Genomic DNA, 19,645 nt, shown 5'->3' on the forward strand with positions numbered 1-19,645 from the left:
AGGGTACGGGTACTTGACTGGCCAGCCTGCAGTCCCGACCTGTCTCCAATAGAGAATGTGTGGCGCATTTTGAAGCACAAAATGCGACAACGAAGACCCCGTACTGTTGCCCACCTTAAGACTTGTTTGCAGGAAGAATGGGAAAAAATTACACCTGAAACACTTCATCACTTGGTGTCTTCAGTCCCTAAACGTCTTTTAAGTGTTGTGAAAAGGAATGGCAACATTACAAAGTGGTAAATGCTTTACTGTCCCAACTTTTTTTGAAATGTGTTGCAGGTCTGAATGACAGGAAAGGATGCATATTTACAAATGACATGAAATTGACCAGACAAAACATGAAATATTTTGTGTTCATATTGTCTGCAATGAAATACAAGTCAAAGTAAATATTAGAAATCACTTCTTTTTTTATTTATTTGCGTTTTCCATACTGTCCCAACTTTTTCTGATTTGGGGTTGTAGTTGCTTATGAGCATGCATACAGTATTACTAGGATATCATCTGTTTATTAGTACTTATAAAGCACATATTAATGCCTTATTCTGCATGACCATTGCGGCAAGCAGGACGAGGCAGAGGGACCGTGAGACCGGTTCTCACGGTCCCTCTGCCTCGTCCTGCTTGCCACAACCATATTCAACTTCCTTTAATTCTACCCAATACCTAAACTTAACAACCACCTTACTAACTATTAATAAGCAGTAATTAGGAGTTTATTGAGGCAGAAGTCATAGTTAATTGTTAGGACCCTAATCTAACCCTAATTGGGCCCAAATCTAAAGTGTGACCCGAATTATTAATCAATCGTAAAACATCATTTAAAGGGTAACTAAACCCTAAAACAACTTTTTTTTAGTTAATGATCTGCAAGACTGGGGGTTATTAGTTCATTGATTCGAGTAAATGTTTTGACATTTGGGTATAAAATGTTTTAATTCTACAATATATGATGTAAAAAAGCCCTTTTCTTTTTGGACTTTGTTTGCAATCGTGACGTATGTTGGCTCTTCCAACGGCTCACTACCCACGCTCCTGGCACGAGCTCACCACACCCTAATCAATCCGTCATTGCGGGTCTCATGTGCACGCCCCCCGCTCAGCCCCGCCCTAGGTTCGTCCCCTCTGTTCCAGCATTTTTCAAATATTGCCAGTGGGTGGAGTTAGGCTCTGATCAGGGATTGAGTTACCCTTCAAATACCAAATGACAACTTCATCTCTCTCTGCATGTGACCTGTGCTGGCAAAAGGAGTCGGAATACGCACGCGATAATTTCCATTTTCAATTTTGAGGTTTTCACAAAAATTAGTTCATTAAGCCCTCATCTAGCAATCCCAATGCTGCAAATAACAATGAAACATCTAAAAGTATCTTTATTTGTATGATTTTGGAAAGGAGTACCTTTCCTTTGTCCATGAAAATTATCTTACTCACGCTGACTGACAGATGTGTGCGCACAAAGACGCCTCAGACAGCACGCAATCCGGATATACACAGAATTACAGTATTTCAAAATATATGTCTTGGCGAGTATTCACACACACATTATCTGTTATGCCTTATGTTAACGTTTAGTAAACTGTTGGGAAAAAACATCTGATGTGTTACATTATTTTAGATCTATGCGTTACAGTAGATCTTTATATATATATGCTGCCTGTCTGTTTCATTAATGTTAATCAAACAATTGTGCTATCATAGGAAAAAAAAAACATTTGGGTTCGACTTGATGTGTCCCAAATTTGGTGTTATTACCAGGGATTTTAAGGAATGGTTGCCGGGTGATTTTGTTTTGGAACCTTGAAACTCGATTTTTCTCAAAATGGACTTTGCTGACTCTATCAACTTCAAACTGGTGTAGCTCAGTAATTTTTTTTGTCAGATTCAATCTAATCATGCATCATTTTGAAAGGAGATAATTTTTTAATATAGAATGTGAAAATGACAATAACTCATTTTTTGAAAATTGTACTAATTTCGACTCGTTTTGCCAGCACGGGTCACATATAATGTTAAAGAATGAATGCAGGATTTGTTTGCTTTGATTTATTATAATCTTTGACAGAGATATTTCGATTAAACAGACAATTTTAAGATCAAAACTTCATCTGCTAGGAAAGATTTTGACGCTGACATGCTATTGTTTGATTCCCTTGCAAATCTGACTGAATCAAAAACATTTTTGATGCCAAATGATGTGCTTTCAATCACATATCTATCAGAGTTTCAACTCTTGTGCTAGAGGCGCTGTCCCATTTCCCCATTTGAGCCGTTTCATTCCGTTTGTTCTCTTTTGTTGAAGTTTTTCCTCATCATATAAGGTTATTTATCTTGCCTTGTGCGTGGGAAAAAAATATTATTTTTTTACAGTTGTCTTGCATTGAAATTATTTGCTTTTCATCTTCATACTGTCACTAATAGGGCTTTGAAGTACAGACATGAACAGAGCAAAGGTCTTTTTTCAAAAATATCTCTCTGAATATTTAAGTCACAATAACATGGCAATTGTTTTTACAGGTAGCTCTGAAGGATGCCCTTTTTTGATATTTATTTAATGTGTTAAAGAGAGACTACATACATGTTTGGTGGTACTGATCTATCATATTGGACCTACTTATCAGTGTCTTTTAAGCCCAGGACACACCAAGCCAACGTCAAAGAACTAGTAGCGATGAAAGCTGACTGTGTTGTCGCCTAGTTGGCTGCGCCAAAAAGCTGTGCTTGAACACACCAAAAGGACTAAAGGCCAATGTCAGCTAGCATGTGCGTTCTGCGTCTGCGTGTAAACAAATATGTCTATATTAGCAGGTATCAATAGTCTATTTTCGTCATTCAAAAAGGAACACCAAAGCTAGGACTGCAGATATTCATTCCAGTCATCTCATGTTATTATAAAAATATTTGCGCATTCGAATGCTCCGGTAACCATGATGTAAAATTATGACAGCCTTCTGTCTGTACACACAGAGAAAAAAGGTGTCAACATTGTACCTTTAGGGGGTACAACAGCTTGTCACTGGGGCAGTACCCTTTAAAGGGCATATTTGTACCTTTTTTACTTCACAAAGGATTCATAGTAGTACCTTAAGGTACGTATTTGTACTCTCGGGTACTAATATGCACATTTTAGGTGTAAAAAAGGTACAAAGATGTCCTTGTAAGGGTACTGCCTCAGTGACAAGCTATTGTACCCCTAAAGGTACAATTTTAACATTCTTTTTCTCTGTGTGTACCGTCTTGACTTCTTTGCTCGCTTTCATCACTTTCGCTTTTACCCTTGTGCACTGACTCGTTCGCTAAGCTGAACAGCCAATCAGAGTTCTCTCTTCTCACCGACGGCCCGGCGCTGATTAAACATGCTGAATCTGCCCAAAAAACCCAGACAGTGTCCGACTAGAGAACCAACCGTGTGGAACACACCAAAGAAACTAAGCCGGTGCTCAAAAACGGTCTGACACTGCCCGGCTTGGTGTGTCCCAGCCTTTAAAAAGGTTAGCTCAAGTGCGATTTCTCACCCTTCCTTGTTGAGAAATATGTCAGGATGACTGAAGACTGGTCAGTGACCTTTACAGAGGGAATATGTGGTTGCTTCAACTCTTTCCCCTTGATCTGACAATCATTACAGATGTGGTCTCATTGAAGCCTGCATTATTGTGCAAAAAAGAGGTATTTTAACAAAAGTAGGTGCCTTGGGCACATTATCAGGGTACAGTTCACTCAAAAATGAAATCTCTGTCATCATTTACTCATCCACATGTCCTTCTAACCCCATACAACTTACTTTCTTCTATGGAATACAGTCTAGGGCCTCAAAAAAATATAAAAAAGCACCATGAAAGAAATCCAAATTACCTGTATGCTATTGTTCCAAGTCCTCTGAAGGCATATCATAGTTTAATGTGTAGGGGAACAAAGCTCAAATTTAAGTCATTGTTTACTTAAATCTTCCCCTCAACCATAACAAATCTCATTTGCATTTGTCAATATCTGAATGTCACATCAAGTTAGACATCAGTGAAACCAAAGAAGGCGGTGAGATTTTCAGCGAATAACGACTTAAATTTGAGTGTTTTCCTCACACAGACCCAAGACTTGACATTAACACCCACCAACCCGCCAAATGCAGGTGGATTTTAGCTGTGGCGTGTAATGCAGTCACTTTTACTAGCCACTTTGGCGGCTTGAATTGTATATAATATATATACATTTTTTAAATTGTAGTTTTTTAAAAAGGCATCTGAAATAATAAACTATGCTCAATGTAGTGTCAAAAATATCGATTTTTCGATACATATCAATACTGAAATATCTGAAAAGCTTCCAATACTCATTTTCTGCAGAATAGATACATGATACCCACAGCGCTTTCAAGCTCTCTCATCTCTGACTACCCTGGCTCTGCCCTCCTACGTACGTAAATCACAATCCGAATGCACAAGTTTTAGGTTTTATCACTGAGGTTATTTTTACGGATTTCCATTTGAGAAACTGAGGCGAACGGCGCATGACATACGTCAGGACCAAACGTTAGCGATTGGTTATGGCAGATCCAGAGTGGCTCTGGGCAGATCCAATAGTGTTAAACTTCAACAAATGAAATGTACGAGAGTCTGGTAAGACCAGGCTACTCTCCGACAGCAATTTGACACCAATTTGACACCTCGCTCGTTTCATTTGCTCCGGATGAATATTGTTGGTGTTACAGGGCTTGAATTTCGGCGTGGGATTGCGCGTATTGCGCATAATTTTACTCATTCACGCAGATTTTGTGCTTACACACCGAAAGTACGCGCACATAAAGCCGCCTCTCAATGCTAATTTCTTATTTGCTGCTTATCACACTTAAACAGTCCAATACACACAAAATAATGTCGTCTCGGCGAGTATTCATGTAGAAAAACAGTCAGTTATGTTATAAGAGAACAGTTGAGAAAGAAAAAGCATGTGTAACAGTATAATGGATCCGTGCATCAGTTCTTAAAGTGACAGCAGCCTAATATAGCTGCTTCCAAATTAGGAGATACTATTAAAGGGGTCCTATAAGGCATTTTTTTACACAATGTAAAATAAGTCTCTGATGTCCCTAGAGTGTGTATGTGAAGTTATAGCTCAAAATACCCCACAGATCATTTTTATAGCATGTTAAAAATGTAATTTTTTGAGGGTGAACCTAAATACGCAGTTTTTGTGTGTTATTTTAAATGCAAATGAGCTGCTGCTCCTGGCCCCCTTTCCAGCAGAGGGTGGAGCTTCAAGAGCTCATGTTAGCAGCTCCTATTACCTCACACAGACATAAACTGAAAATGTCAGAAAATGTTCAGCCTTTTATGTTAATATAGGACAATAATGAAGAGACGCACAAAGAAGGGACAACATGTAGAATGCAACAGGAAGTTTCTGAATTAGTTGTAATGGTTATAATTTATGTAGCTGATGTGGAGTTAACTATCTTCAAGCCATCGATTAGCATATTCTGTAATCTATAAATCACTGTTGTACTGAACTGTTGTAAGAAGCCTTCAGAGAATATATGCTGCGTGAAGATAGAACAGGTATAGTTTAGTTTAATTGCGGTTATAACTTATGTTGTCATCTTGATTTTATGACATGCAATTGCATTTGTGTTACGTACCGTATTGCAATAAATGTGAAAAGACTGATGCGACAGCTTTAGCAGACTCCCACATGTGCTCTACTACAACAACTCTTCCTCTTCTCAAAATGGGCTCACCCCCTTTGTTTTGTGTGTTTCCTGGGGCAGGGTTTGTGTACATTTTAGGGTTGGTGATGTCACTAACCTGTGAATAAACTCGTTGTAGTCCCTACCAGCCATTTGTTGTAGTCCTTAAAAAGCTATTTCTCTAAGAAAATATCTTCCTTTGCTTAGAACTTTGAGCGTTGTAACTTTGCAGATGATGTTTATGCTCAAACAGCAACATTACACACTAACTAAAGTTAAAAAAGTGAAATCATAATCAACCACCCCTTTAAAAGTATCTATATGGCAGTTTTCCCCCATGGTAGCGACATCAAAATTGTGGCCAGTGAAAATGCTGAGTGGACTTTGGAAAACCACTAGCCACAGTGGCTGGTGAGCAGAAAAGTTATTGTCATATCCTGCACAATCCTATAATATGAGTAAAATATAGTGCACACATCATACTTTTATTGCATTTCTATTCATTTTTGGGTGAACTATCTGTTTAAGTAATCTAAAGTATTGCAGTATTTAGTGTGAAGTATCTGCTACTCTAAACATGAGTAAATCACTGCCTCAATCAGGATTAAATTGACAAATCCGTTATATCTGCATTCTTAATAAATCAGAACCTCTTCATCTTCTGCAGGTGTGATAAGTAACTGGACGGATGAGAGTCGTATTCCGCCCTGTACCATCTATCAGGCTTTCAAATACTTCTTGGACATAACAACCACTCCTAGCCCTCAACTATTGCAACAGTTTGCTCCTCTAGCGACTAATGAGAAACAGAGAAAGAGACTAGAGGTGCTCAGCAAGGTAAGAAAACACTGCATGCCTGCACACACACTCTCTAAATACCATTTGCATCAATACAAGGCGTGCTAAAGCTCAGTAATGATCTAAGACCCATTTTCATACACCTCTTCCATATTAGACAAAAGGCGTCACGTCTCCACATGGGTCCCTGCCTTTTCCGCCTCAAATCGGCAGTCATTTTCTCAGTTTGATAACTTATTACCTCTGAAAATCAACCCCCTCCTCCCCACTTCCTTTTTTTCCTCTCCCATGCCTGTGTTGCTCTCTCACACAAGCCTCTCAGTGTCAACACGAAGACATGGAAATATTTCTCTTTCATTGCTTCCCACTGAAACAATTTTTCGATATGTTCCTAAAAATGGATGCTTAGTTAGTTCAAATGATTCTGATGAAGGAATGGAGTGAACCAGAGGAGAAGGGTTCACGTCAATGAGGATGGCAACTCTGCCTGATTAAAATAAGCATACAATTATGTATATTTTAATCATTTGTTTGGAATACACTAGTTTGGGGTCTGTAAGATTTTGAAAAAAGGCACCATGGCTGAATTTTTTTAATTAAAAATACAGTACAAATTTGAATATTGTGAAATATTATTAGAAATTAAAATAACAGTTTTTCTTTTTTAATATATTTTAAAAATTTAATTTATTCCTGTGATCAAATCTGAATTTTCAACATCATTACTCAGTGTCACGTGATCCTTCAGAAATAATTCTAATATGCTGATTTCAGATTATTATCAATGTTCAAAACCGTTGTGCTGCTTATTATTTTTGTGGAAACCATGATACATTTATATTTCAGTACTTTTGATGAATAGTAAGCTTTAAAAGAACAGCATTCATTTAAAATGGAAAATGTTTGTTCTATTAAATGTCTTTAGTCACATTTGTCAATTTAACACATCCTTGCTAAATATATGTAAGTTTCATACTTTTTTTTTACTGACAAGCAGGGTTTGACATTAACTTTTTTGCTCACCAGCCACTCTGGCAAGTGGTTTTCCAAAGTTACTAGCCACTGGCCACAATTTTGCTGTTTGGAAATTACATTGTATATGATTAAAGTTGACTTTTTTTTATTTAGAAGATTTAAAACCCTTTCAAACTTTCAAATGCAGAGTGACCACCCAAATCAAGACTACATTGTATATCATCTGGTATGTGCAGGTGGACAAGGGGTGGGCAATATGAGCATAGGCTAATAAGATATTTTGGTTAGGCTATATAAAAGAACAAAGAAACAAATTACAAAAACAATATTCAATAAAATAAAAAAATTCAGATACAGTAGTTTATTTAATATGTACATTTACATTTACATTTATGCATTTGGCAGACGCTTTTATCCAAAGCGACTTACATTGCATTCAAGGTACACTTTTTACATTTTGTCAGTTCTTGCTTTCCCTGGGAATCGAACCCACAACCTTGGCGTTGCTAGCGCCACGCTCTACTGTTTGAGCTACAGGAAAGCCATATGTAGCCTATACATTTATTTAACATCTGTAGTTTAATTACAACAGACAGAGAGAGAGTGCGATTCCGCCTATCCCGCCTTCACTAACTGCAAGTTAATCGATAAAGAATTGTAATTGAATTGTAATTTTGTGATACGACGGTCTTGGCATTTCATTTTAGCCTGACAAGCCAGACCCACATCAAGATGTTGGGTCTGGGAACTCACCATTGGTAGGGCTCAATCCGAGGGGCAGGTAAATGGTTGTCTTTCAAATTCCCTCTGCACGCAATAGGATAGCGCTACAACCAACCAGAGCAGCGAAGAAGGTGAAGCGGAGCTAGTTGAAGTTGATTGATTAAACTTTCGCTGTATCCGGTCGGCAAAACTCAGAACACATCTTCTTTTCTTAATAATGACTTCAGTGCTTTTCTTTGTTCTTTTCTCAAAGAAAAGCTTAACGTCAAGTCTTCCAGAGTCGTGGCCAAAGCCGCTTCGAAAGACCGCTGTTCGCCAGCTTCTTTGTTTACAAGTGGCACGCGGAACCGACGCAACTCTGCCGTCATTATGTTAAGCCCGCCCACCGACTCTATACACGCTGTGATTGGCCTGACTAGAGTTTGGTTTTTCCAGCTCGCACGCCAACGGAGAGTTGCTAGACTACCCTGGCTGCAAATTAGATTTGCTGCCGCTAGGGTACGTCTAGATTTCTAGGCTAATTTAATTTGGCTGTAGGCAGAAATTATATTTAACCCGCCAAAGTGGCTAGTGGGAGTGCCACCAGCAGGAATCTACCCGCATTTGGCGGGCTGGCGGGTGTTAATGTCAAGCCCTGCTGACAAGCATTGTCTTTCCCATTGAGTTTCTGCGAATAGTTTACTTATAAACATAATTGTTCAGTTCCGTCTCCCACTGTTTTTAAAATTCATTATTTGCTATCAAACACAATAAGGCAATAATGGTAGAGTTTTTGGTACCTTATGAGTTTTCTAGTAAAACTCTACTTTCATTGTATAATAATTTATGTTCAAAATATCACATACTATAGATTAGGAGAGACTTGATGGTGCGTACGTGGTGTCAGAACTATCTCTTTAAAAGGAGAGATCAGAAAAAGACCTTTCTGGCTCAGTTTTACTCTCACATGACTAACACATTTATGCAAATTACAACGTTGACAGTTTTTTTTACTCACTTCTTGCTGTCAGTTCACGGCTTTCAGAATTTTTGGAACGTTTGCCATTCACTGCCACTCATCCAGCGCTCATGTGCCAAACCAGAGCTACTGAGAGCATCATGTTGATGTCGTGCGCTTCATTCTGTCTCTCCTCAGGGTTTGCAGGAGTATGAGGAGTGGAAGTGGTATAATAACCCCACCATAGTGGAGGTGCTGGAGGAATTCCCGTCCCTCCAGATCCCCTCCACCCTTCTCTTGACCCAGCTACCACTCCTACAGCCACGGTACTACTCCATCAGCTCCTCTCCAGACCTCCATCCAGGAGAGATCCACCTCACTGTGGCGGTGGTGTCCTATCGGCCCAAAGGTAAAAAAACAACTACAGCGGATTGCAAAGGGGTATAACATACATTATACTGTTCAAGAGTATTATAGCCAAACTTTTATTTTGACGGGTTGCCTTAAAAACCTTTTTAATTTAAATATGAATCCTGCAGATCACTAAATCTACCCATGACTCTTCTATCAGCTATTGTCTAATTTGATTCTATCCATATATTTTGGATGAATGTTATGAGAACTGTTTGAGTTCATATTCAGATATCTTGAGATTGCAGATTTTGGTATCTTGGCCGATCTGAGCACCACATTAGCAAACTCAAATTTCTTTGTTTGTTAGTTTGTGTTTTTTATTTATCAATATGCAGAAAAAAAAGCTAATGGTCACCAGAAACACATTTAAGATGCATGTTTGTGCCTGGTGTTAACAGTATTATATCTCAGCTATTCACTTTAACACCAGGGGCCTATACCATGAAGCCGGTTTAAGCTTAGTTTGTGCCAATCCTGGGTTTTAGGTACCATTAAAGTGGTTTGGCTTTTAGCAGTGTTCATCTCCATAGTAACTTACGCTCCACGGCTAACCTTTCTCCAGGGCAGGTTATGTTCTGGATAAGAGATCTCAAACTGAAATTAGACCAATCAGCTGTGAGCAAAGTGACACACCTCTGATGCAATAAAGTCACTCCCCCTGTTTCTACTCCAAATTTAAGGTCACTACATAGCAAATGTTTTTTAAAGACTAAAGCGACTGGCTTTTAATAATGTTTATTTATAATAATAATAATTTTGAATGATTTAGATATAATTGATGTAATTATTATACCCTTAATCAATTACACATGTATCATGTTAGTTAATCAATCATTAATAGGCACTCACTTTGTTCAAATTAATATAAATAGCCTATATAAAGGTCATACAAATAAGCTTTAAAATCAATAAATAAAGCTTTAAAAATTACTGCATGTGAGCTTAAATGTTCAATTCTCTCTATATATCAACTAAACTAACTTCATAACTTTTACTTGCATTGACGTAGTAAGATTTTTCTTTAAGTTATCTTCTTTCGTAGACAGATCTTTTCTTCTTGCTGTGTTTAAATTCTTAATATTTTTCAATCATGTAATATTCTGCAGAAGAGAGAAATTAATCTCAGTTTCACTGATCCACAGCATGTGATTGGCTGTTCACTACTGATGTCACAACTAAACTCAGGATCAAAGCCTGAGTTGACAGAGAAAGCTGATGATCAGCATCATGGGACCAACAAAGCCTGAATAGATTGGTTTGGTTTTGTCAACTCGAAACTAATCGTGTAACCCCGAGTATGTTAAACTACCATCATGGTACAGGCCCCTGGTGTTCAGAGCATGTGTAAACAGGACCTGATGTTATGTTTAATCAATGCGATCCACTTCACAGTGTTAAACGTTTGCCGTGCTTCTTTGTCACTCATTTCAAACTGAGAGTGTCACACTAAACAGCCTCTCACTTTCAATAGTTGCAATGACATGCAGCCTGAAAACTCACATTTCCCCAACAGCGGTATCGTATGAATAATTGGGTGCTTAATAAGAGACTATGAACTTAATTAGCAATTTGACTGAAGTGCCTAATGAATTGTGAATAATCCGTATTGTCAGAAGAGAAGCCGGGCTGATTGTCTGTGGTATTAGACTGTTCATCTAATAACTGCTCATTTATTTTAAAGATGGGGACGACATAAAAATTAAAAGATCAAATTAATTCTGGAACTGCTCATTCGCTGATAAGCCTTTTTTGTTAACATGCGCACAAGAGAAATGGTGCTCTAATCTCGTTTCCACATTTTTAATGCATTGTAAACATGTAATCATGTGCATAATGGCGTAATTGGCGGTTAAAATATAGCAATTTCACTCCATTTGAAGCAAGCCATGTCAGCCCTGTGCAGTTCTAAATTGCCAGGCGTTAGAACAGTGTCAGAGGGTGGCAGGTTAAAGGATTATTTGTTTAATTCCGGATAGATGGAGAGGGTCCCGTACACCACGGAGTGTGTTCCTCCTGGCTCAACAGCTTGGAAGAAGACGATACAGTGCCGTGCTTTGTCAGAGGGTAAAGCATTTATACATTTCTCAAATATGTCCACTGAGGGTAGTTGGGTTTTTTTTACGATCTGATGGAATGCATTTTGTGTTTCAGGGCTCCAACATTCCGTATGCCAAAAGACAGCCAGGTTCCGTGTATTCTGATTGGCCCAGGCACTGGAATTGCTCCATTCAGAAGCTTCTGGCAGCAGAGACTCTATGATATTGAAAACAAGGGTAGGCTTTTGATTGCTTCGAAGTCTAAATTGTGCTTCTAAATGGACAGTTCTAAGAAAGGAAAGCATCTTTAGTTTGAATAATTTGTTCATTTGATATTTATTGATATTTAATTTGATTTTTAATACATTTTCAAGTGGGACTTTTAACATTTATTTGTGTGTTCTAATTGTTGTAGAACATTTATTTATTCATTTATATTTGTGAATCTGAGAAGGGTGCAGTGGCTTTCCATAATTTTTTGTAGAATGAAATTAAATTAAAGTTTAGTTATTTATTTATGCAATTGTGTGTATATATAATCGTTTTTATATTTCCCCCCCAAAAAAATAATCAATATAAATATATTCATAATTCTTTTTTGTATTATTTATTTGAATTTGAATTATTTATTTATAATTTTGGGATTAATTAATAGTGTGCATATCATTAACATAATCATGTTTGTTTAATATACTTTGGCATTTGTCATTGAGTTCAAACTTAATTTTGGCATGTTTTATTTCACCAGGAATCAAGGCATGCCCCATGATCTTGGTTTTCGGTTGTCGGCAGTCGCAGATTGACCACATTTACAAGGAAGAGACCATCCAGGCCAAGAACAAGGAAGTGTTTAAAGAGCTTTTCACCGCATACTCCAGAGAGCCTGGGAGACCAAAGGTTAGAATATGATGCCTTGGCAAATGTCACTGAGGATGTTTCAAATCCATTAATACTCCAGCATTAGTGAGGGTTTAGCTAGATTGCCCATGTGAATTATAGAGATCAATGTGAAAATGAGAAAATGACCTTTTTGAAGAAACTCCTTTTTTTTTTTAGTGAGCAAAGCAATGGCTTTCTGACTGATCAAATAACAGTGGAGTAAATCAAAATTTAATGTACCATGCCATGTGGTTCACAGCAGGGGTTGAACAAAATCATGTGATTAAAGTCAAGTCGACGTAGACTAATAGCCGATGACATAATTAATAAAAACACGAGATGGGAATGCTTTGCAACACAAGACTATTGCTCTTACATAACTGCTTATTTTTATCAGTTCTTTTGTCTATGGGTTATTATATTTCTTACAGATTTCTGCTGGTTCTGAATCAGATACAGAGAAAGTAGCACAGTAAGAGTACATTTATTTGAATGCATTAGTGAGAGCGCGATTGCATATGTGAATTAATCCTAGCTGTGCAACGTCTCTCTACTGAATCTTTTAGTTACTTCAAAAATAGAAAGGAACATATGCTAGAACTTTTCAGTTTTAAAGGGATAGTTCACCCAAAAGTGAAAATTAGCCCATCATTTACTCACCCTCAAGTCATCCAAGGTGTATATGACATTCTTCTTTCAGCCGAATAAAATCGGAGTTATATTACAAAAGTCCAGGCTAATCCAAGCATTAGAATTTGATTCATAGTTGCTCTGTTTTTGAAGTCCATAAAAAGTGCATCTGTTCGTCAAATAACGTGCTCCACACTGCTCTGGGGTGTTAATAAAGGCCTTCTGAAGTGAATCGATGTGTTTGTGTAAGAAAAATATTCATATTTAAAACTTTATCAAGTAGAGTTCCAGCTGACCGCCTTTTGTGAAAAAGTGTTGAATGTTGAAAGTGAAACTCAAGATGCGTACGTGAGGTGATGACGAGCCTACCTGTTCGTGTTAGTCTTTCGATCGGCAGGGGAACTTTCAACAATTTTTCCATAAATTGAACAGGGAAGGCGGTCGGCCGAAAGTTTACTTGATAAAGTTTTAAATATGGATATTTTTCTTACACAAACACATCGATTCGCTTCAGAAGACCTGGAGCACGTTATTTGACGGACAGAGGCACTTTTTATGGACTTCAAAAACAGAGCAACAATGAATCCAATTCTAATGCTTGGATTAGCCTGGACTTTTTTAATATAACTCCGATTCTATTCGTCTGAAAGAAGAATGTCATATACACCTAGGATGACTTGAGGGTGAGTAAATTATAGGCTGATTTTCATTTTTGGGTGAACTATCCCTTTAAGCTACTTCATTGATAAATCACAATTACCAGTACGTTTCTGCACTCCTGAATGTTTCTGTGTGCGTTACTATCATAGACTGTGTGAAAATATGGACGTAGTGTCCGTGACGTCACCCGTAGGTATCAGAAATTGACTGTGATGATCTCACAGTGTGTTTGCTGCTACGACCTACGTCTACTGACTAGCCAATAGAAAAGCAACTTAAATTGATCAATGCGACATGGCACTAAAACTTAAAGCTACTTGCCTGAAGCCTCATTTTCAAAATTGGCAAGCCATATTGGCCTCTTTTCCCTTGCCACGACCGCATCCATATTCTCCTCTTTCGCTTCCTCCTCTTTTTTCAGCGCACATTAAAACCAAAGTGCGATTCTTCTCGCTCTACTTGTTAACCACTAGCACATGCTGATGATGTTTTATTCTTCTGTACTAACTTGCGTCGTAGCCTACGATTCAATAGGTGTCTTCATTGTACGGTCTACTATACATGTCATACCCAGATTTATTAGATCCATGTCGTACATGTGATTTGTAATGATCTTATAGGATAGGTCAGTAGCAGGCATAAAACATCATGGTAGAGCATTAAAGTCGACTAGTATGTGCAACCCCTAGTTCATAGATGTCTATTTAGTCCCCTACGTCACAATTTCGCATTCTTTTCTCAGAAATACGTCCAGGATGTGCTTCGCGAGCAGCTGTCTGAAACAGTGTACAAGTATCTAAGAGAAGAAGGAGGACACATCTACGTCTGCGGGGACGTCACCATGGCCGGAGACGTACTGAAAACAGTCCAGCAGATCTTTAAACTGCACGGGAACATGTCCCTGGAGGATGCCGGCTTCTATATCAGCAAACTAAGGGTTAGATCATACTTTTTTCAAAACTTTACACTATAGTTAGTGGTGCTATACGGCCATTTATTTTAAAAAACGGGTCCTTTGTGTGCAAAGGTATATCAAGTACAAGGACACCTGAGAAGTTCCAGGTACTTTTTCAAACTGTCCTCCTCTTTCTTATTGAAGGATGAGAATCGATACCACGAGGACATTTTCGGTGTTACCCTGCGGACTTACGAGGTCACCAACCGTCTAAGGTCGGAGTCTATCGCGTTCATCGAAGAGAGCAAGAAAGACACGGATGAGTAAGTCCTGTTTGTTTATTCTCCATCCGTCCTCCTCTCTCCTTGAGTTGCCTTAGGTTATCCATGCTTGTAGGAGGACCTTGTGTTGTGTAGATTACTGTAGATACTGCCTCTGGACCAGCATCACTGAATGCCAGCGGTAACCATAGAGACGGAGGCTGAGAAGAGGCTGCAGCGTAACAGGATTAGTGAGAAGAGAGTGGCTGCGCTATTCTCTGTTTGTGCTCTTACAGATAAGAGCTTGTTCATTGCACACTTGCCGTAAGAGCGGAGGGAGGGAGAAGTGCTTTAACCGCAGCGCGCCTAACTGGCCTTTTTTCGCCGCTTGGCCACCGTAGTTCCTGTGAGAGGTGTCGCTTTTTTATGTTTTATGATGAAAGTCCTTGAGTTGGAGGACGAGAGGTACCTTACAATCCCTCGCCATGTGTCATCTGGTACTCTGTTGGACAGTGGGCAAAATTGAATGAATAAATTAATATATCACAACATTATTCGTTAAATATCATAATGAAATGTTGCAATGAATGCATAAAAATATGAAATGTGAGGGTGATTAAATAAAGCATGAAAGGTGTTTATTATTCAAATTACTTTCATTATATGCAGATTAATTAATCTAATTAATCACAATTACAGCCCACGATTTCTTATGTAAAATGAAAAAGTATGAAAGATTGTGGTTAGTAAGTATTTTATTTTGTTTTGTTTTTAAAAAAGAAGACACTTGTGCTCACCAAAGCTGCATTTATTTAATCAAAAATACAGTAAAACAGTAATATTTTGTTTAAATACAATTGTTAAACTACAATTTAAAATAACTGTTTTCTATTTTAATATACACTCACCTAAAGGATTATTAGGAACACCTGTTCAATTTCTCATTAATGCAATTATCTAATCAACCAATCACATGGCAGTTGCTTCAATGCATTTAGGGGTGTGGTCCTGGTCAAGACAATCTCCTGAACTCCAAACTGAATGTCAGAATGGGAAAGAAAGGTGATTTAAGCAATTTTGAGCGTGGCATGGTTGTTGGTGCCAGACGGGCCGGTTTGAGTATTTCACAATCTGCTCAGTTACTGGGATTTTCACGCACAACCATTTCTAGGGTTTACAAAGAATGGTGTGAAAAGGGAAAAACATCCAGTGTGCGGCAGTCCTGTGGGCGAAAATGCCTTGTTGATGCTAGAGGTCAGAGGAGAATGGGCCGACTGATTCAAGCTGATAGAAGAGCAACTTTGACTGAAATAACCACTCGTTACAACCGAGGTATGCAACAAAGCATTTGTGAAGCCACAACAAGCACAACCTTGAGGCGGATGGGCTACAACAGCAGAAGACCCCACCGGGTACCACTCATCTCCACTACAAATAGGAAAAAGAGGCTACAATTTGCACGAGCTCACCAAAATTGGACAGTTGAAGACTGGAAAAATGTTGCCTGGTCTGATGAGTCTCGATTTCTGTTGAGACATTCAGATGGTAGAGTCAGAATTTGGCGTAAACAGAATGAGAACATGGATCCATCATGCCTTGTTACCACTGTGCAGGCTGGTGGTGGTGGTGTAATGGTGTGGGGGATGTTTTCTTGGCACACTTTAGGCCAATTGGGCATCGTTTAAATGCCACGGCCTAGCTGAGCATTGTTTCTGACCATGTCCATCCCTTTATGACCACCATGTACCCATCCTCTGATGGCTACTTCCAGCAGGATAATGCACCATGTCACAAAGCTCGAATCATTTCAAATTGGTTTCTTGAACATGACAATGAGTTCACTTTACTAAAATGGCCCCCACAGTCACCAGATCTCAACCCAATAGAGCATCTTTGGGATGTGGTGGAACGGGAGCTTCGTGCCCTGGATGTGCATCCCACAAATCTCCATCAACTGCAAGATGCTATCCTATCAATATGGGCCAACATTTCTAAAGAATGCTTTCAGCACCTTGTTGAATCAATGGCACGTAGAATTAAGGCAGTTCTGAAGGCGAAAGGGGGTCAAACACAGTATTAGTATGGTGTTCCTAATAATCCTTTAGGTGAGTGTATTTTAAAATATAATTTATTCCTGTGATTGTAAAGCAGAATTTTCAGCATCATTACTCAGAAGTCATTCAAATATGCTAATTTTATTTCTAATTATCAATGTTAGACACCTTTTTTTTTCGTAACAACGTAAAAAGTTGCTTTTGATCAATTTAATTAATATTTGCTGAATAAAAGTATGTATTTCTTTCTTTCAATGAAAAAAATCTTCCTGGCCACATATTTTTGAATGGTAGTGTATATCATAAAGATGCACTCAATAACTAAAAATACAGTAAATTGTGGGCATATGTAAGTTGTGGAATACATTTATGTAAATAAATGTGTTTATGCAAATAGTTAAAGGTGCACTATGTAAAACATTTTCAGTAAAATATCCAAAAACCACTAGGCCAGTGTTATATATTTTGTTCAGTTGAGTACTTACAACATCCCAAATGTTTCCAACTATTTGTAAATCGTGAGAAAATTACTATTTAAACCAAGGAACCGGGACGTGTGAGGGAGTCGCCTGTCAATTGCGTCATATCTGCGTTACCCTCGGTTTCCAGTTTTATTTAGCAGAAACGCTTTACTCAGTGTGCAACAAGTGTCATAGCAGCCGCCAAGCGAACGCACAGAGTAACGTCATAACAATTTTCAACACGCTCAAATGTATCTAATATGATAAACAGAGCTGCGTTAACTCATACTCATGACTGGAAAAGCAGAAATGGCGCCGGCGACTGTGGCATAATAAAAGTCCCACTGCTCGCGAGGCGTGTGTTGCCTTCATCTTATTAACAATCGCTCCTGCAGCCTTGCTCAGCTCCACAACACTCGGTCCTGCTCTGCTTCATACTACAGTAACGTTAATAATCGCATCCATGAACATGATTTCTGCCCGAGTCCTATCCCGATTCTTTTCCACTGGCTGTGAGGTGAAGACCACATGTCCCAAGACTCTTTGCTCAAACTTGGCATCATCAAATACGCCTTTGTTTTGAATAGGCGTCCTTTAGCGGACGGAAATGTTACATAGTGCACCTTTAACTGCAGTATGATGCATTTAATTATCATTAATTAAAATATAAATCTATTAATTGTTATATTTTGTGATTTATATACCCTGTATGCATACCCTCTCTACACAGCCCCTTTTTCTCTCTTTTTAATCTCTTTTAATCTTTATTTTCTTTCTTTTACAGGGTGTTTTGCTCATAGTCTCATTTTCAGTCCATATCGCTGGTTTTTGCTCATAATCAGCCAACCAGAAGCATGATGGGACAACAACCATGATTCGGGAAAACTGTGCCAAGTTTGTCTATTTAAAAAGCAGTTTCTTCTTTTCTTTCTTTTTCATTTTCTTTGCTAGGTCTTGTTTGATGTGCATCTCTACGATCAAAATCTGCATTATTACAAGAACCTTTCACTTGAATTTCTGAATGCACTTTTTTGTGTGTCTTTATGCTTTGTCCTCAATGGGCTGCGTGCACTTAGACGTGGCCTGCCTTTTTATCGTGTAAGCAAGATCAGTGGCTTTCCTGATGTACAAACTTGCGTAGATATTGACTTTGCCATTAGGAGATGGGAAGTATTTGGTTTGGTTAGTGAGTCTCGGGATTATTATGCACATTATGATCTGTTTTCATTAAAGACCAAGTCTCTATCATGCTAAAAAGAGAGGGTGTGCTATAATTTACTAAGTGTGAGTCATCTTTAAAAGAACCAAACACAGACCAAGAGATAAACATACCCAGTTTGCTTTGCATTCACACTGTCCTTGACCTTAAAAGTGGGCTCAGATCTCATTTTGGTCCATATTAGTTTGTTTTGGTTGTGAAAGAGTCGATTAGATTATCAGTTTTATTAATTATCATATTAATTTGTCTTCTTCTTCCTCCTCCTCCTCTTCTTCAAAATAATATATAATTTTATATTCAATTTAATATTATTATATTATATGGTAGCACTTTACAATAAGGTTCCATTAGGTAATGTTAGTTAATGCACACGTTAACAGTATTTATTCATCTTTGTTAACATCTTTGATAGTTAATAAAAATAAAATTTCTAATAGGTCAGGTCCACTAAATAATATTAACACATATAACTTTTGATTTTGATAAAGTATTAGTAAATGTTGAATTAATATTAACTAAGATTAATAAATGATTTTTTTGATTGATAGTTTGTGCTTATAGTAATAACTTATGTAGTTAACTAATGTTAACAAATGGAACCTTAGTGTAAAGTGTTGTTATTATTTTAATTTTATTGAATATAAAATCATGTTACATAATAGAAATATATCTCTGACCCCTAATATGAACAAAATGTAAAAAAAAAAATACATTTGAAAATTTGACTGAGAATGAATTGACTCTTTCCCCGCCAATGATGGAATTTTCTGTCATTTACGACACAACGCTTCCCCGCCATTGACGGATTTTTCCGGCACTCTGTGTTTTCCCTGTTATATTATATTTTTTCCCCAACACCATATCCCTTTAGGGCCCAGTAGATCCGGACATAATCTTTCACAAAAACATGATTTTCTCAACTTTTGTTCTCAAAATGTTGGGTTTTTTTTATGAAGCTTACCCACATTCAAGTGTTGACAAAAAAAAGAATGCATTAAGTTAGAGTAAAATGTTTTGTGTGTGT

At 37.9% G+C, this 19,645-nt stretch overlaps 1 protein-coding gene across 2 annotated transcripts in view; it reads left to right on the forward strand.

Moving 5' to 3' along the window:
* The window catches only part of nos1 (nitric oxide synthase 1 (neuronal)), a gene marked incomplete at both ends in the record, with an annotated part of 67,954 nt that extends 53,000 nt beyond the window's left edge, over positions 1–14,954 (forward strand). For both annotated transcript variants that reach the window (XM_079814275.1, XM_079814276.1), the window contains 7 exons: positions 6,348–6,517; positions 9,312–9,522; positions 11,504–11,591; positions 11,679–11,800; positions 12,312–12,460; positions 14,475–14,669; positions 14,832–14,954. In XM_079814275.1, the coding sequence (XP_079670401.1) occupies positions 6,348–6,517; positions 9,312–9,522; positions 11,504–11,591; positions 11,679–11,800; positions 12,312–12,460; positions 14,475–14,669; positions 14,832–14,954 (1,058 nt within the window). The remainder of the gene's footprint in view (positions 1–6,347; positions 6,518–9,311; positions 9,523–11,503; positions 11,592–11,678; positions 11,801–12,311; positions 12,461–14,474; positions 14,670–14,831) is intronic.
* Positions 14,955–19,645: the final 4,691 nt, after the last annotated feature.

Source organism: Gobio gobio (genome assembly GCF_949357685.1).
Source record: "Gobio gobio genome assembly, chromosome: 4".
In the NCBI taxonomy this organism is placed as follows: domain Eukaryota; kingdom Metazoa; phylum Chordata; class Actinopteri; order Cypriniformes; family Gobionidae; genus Gobio; species Gobio gobio.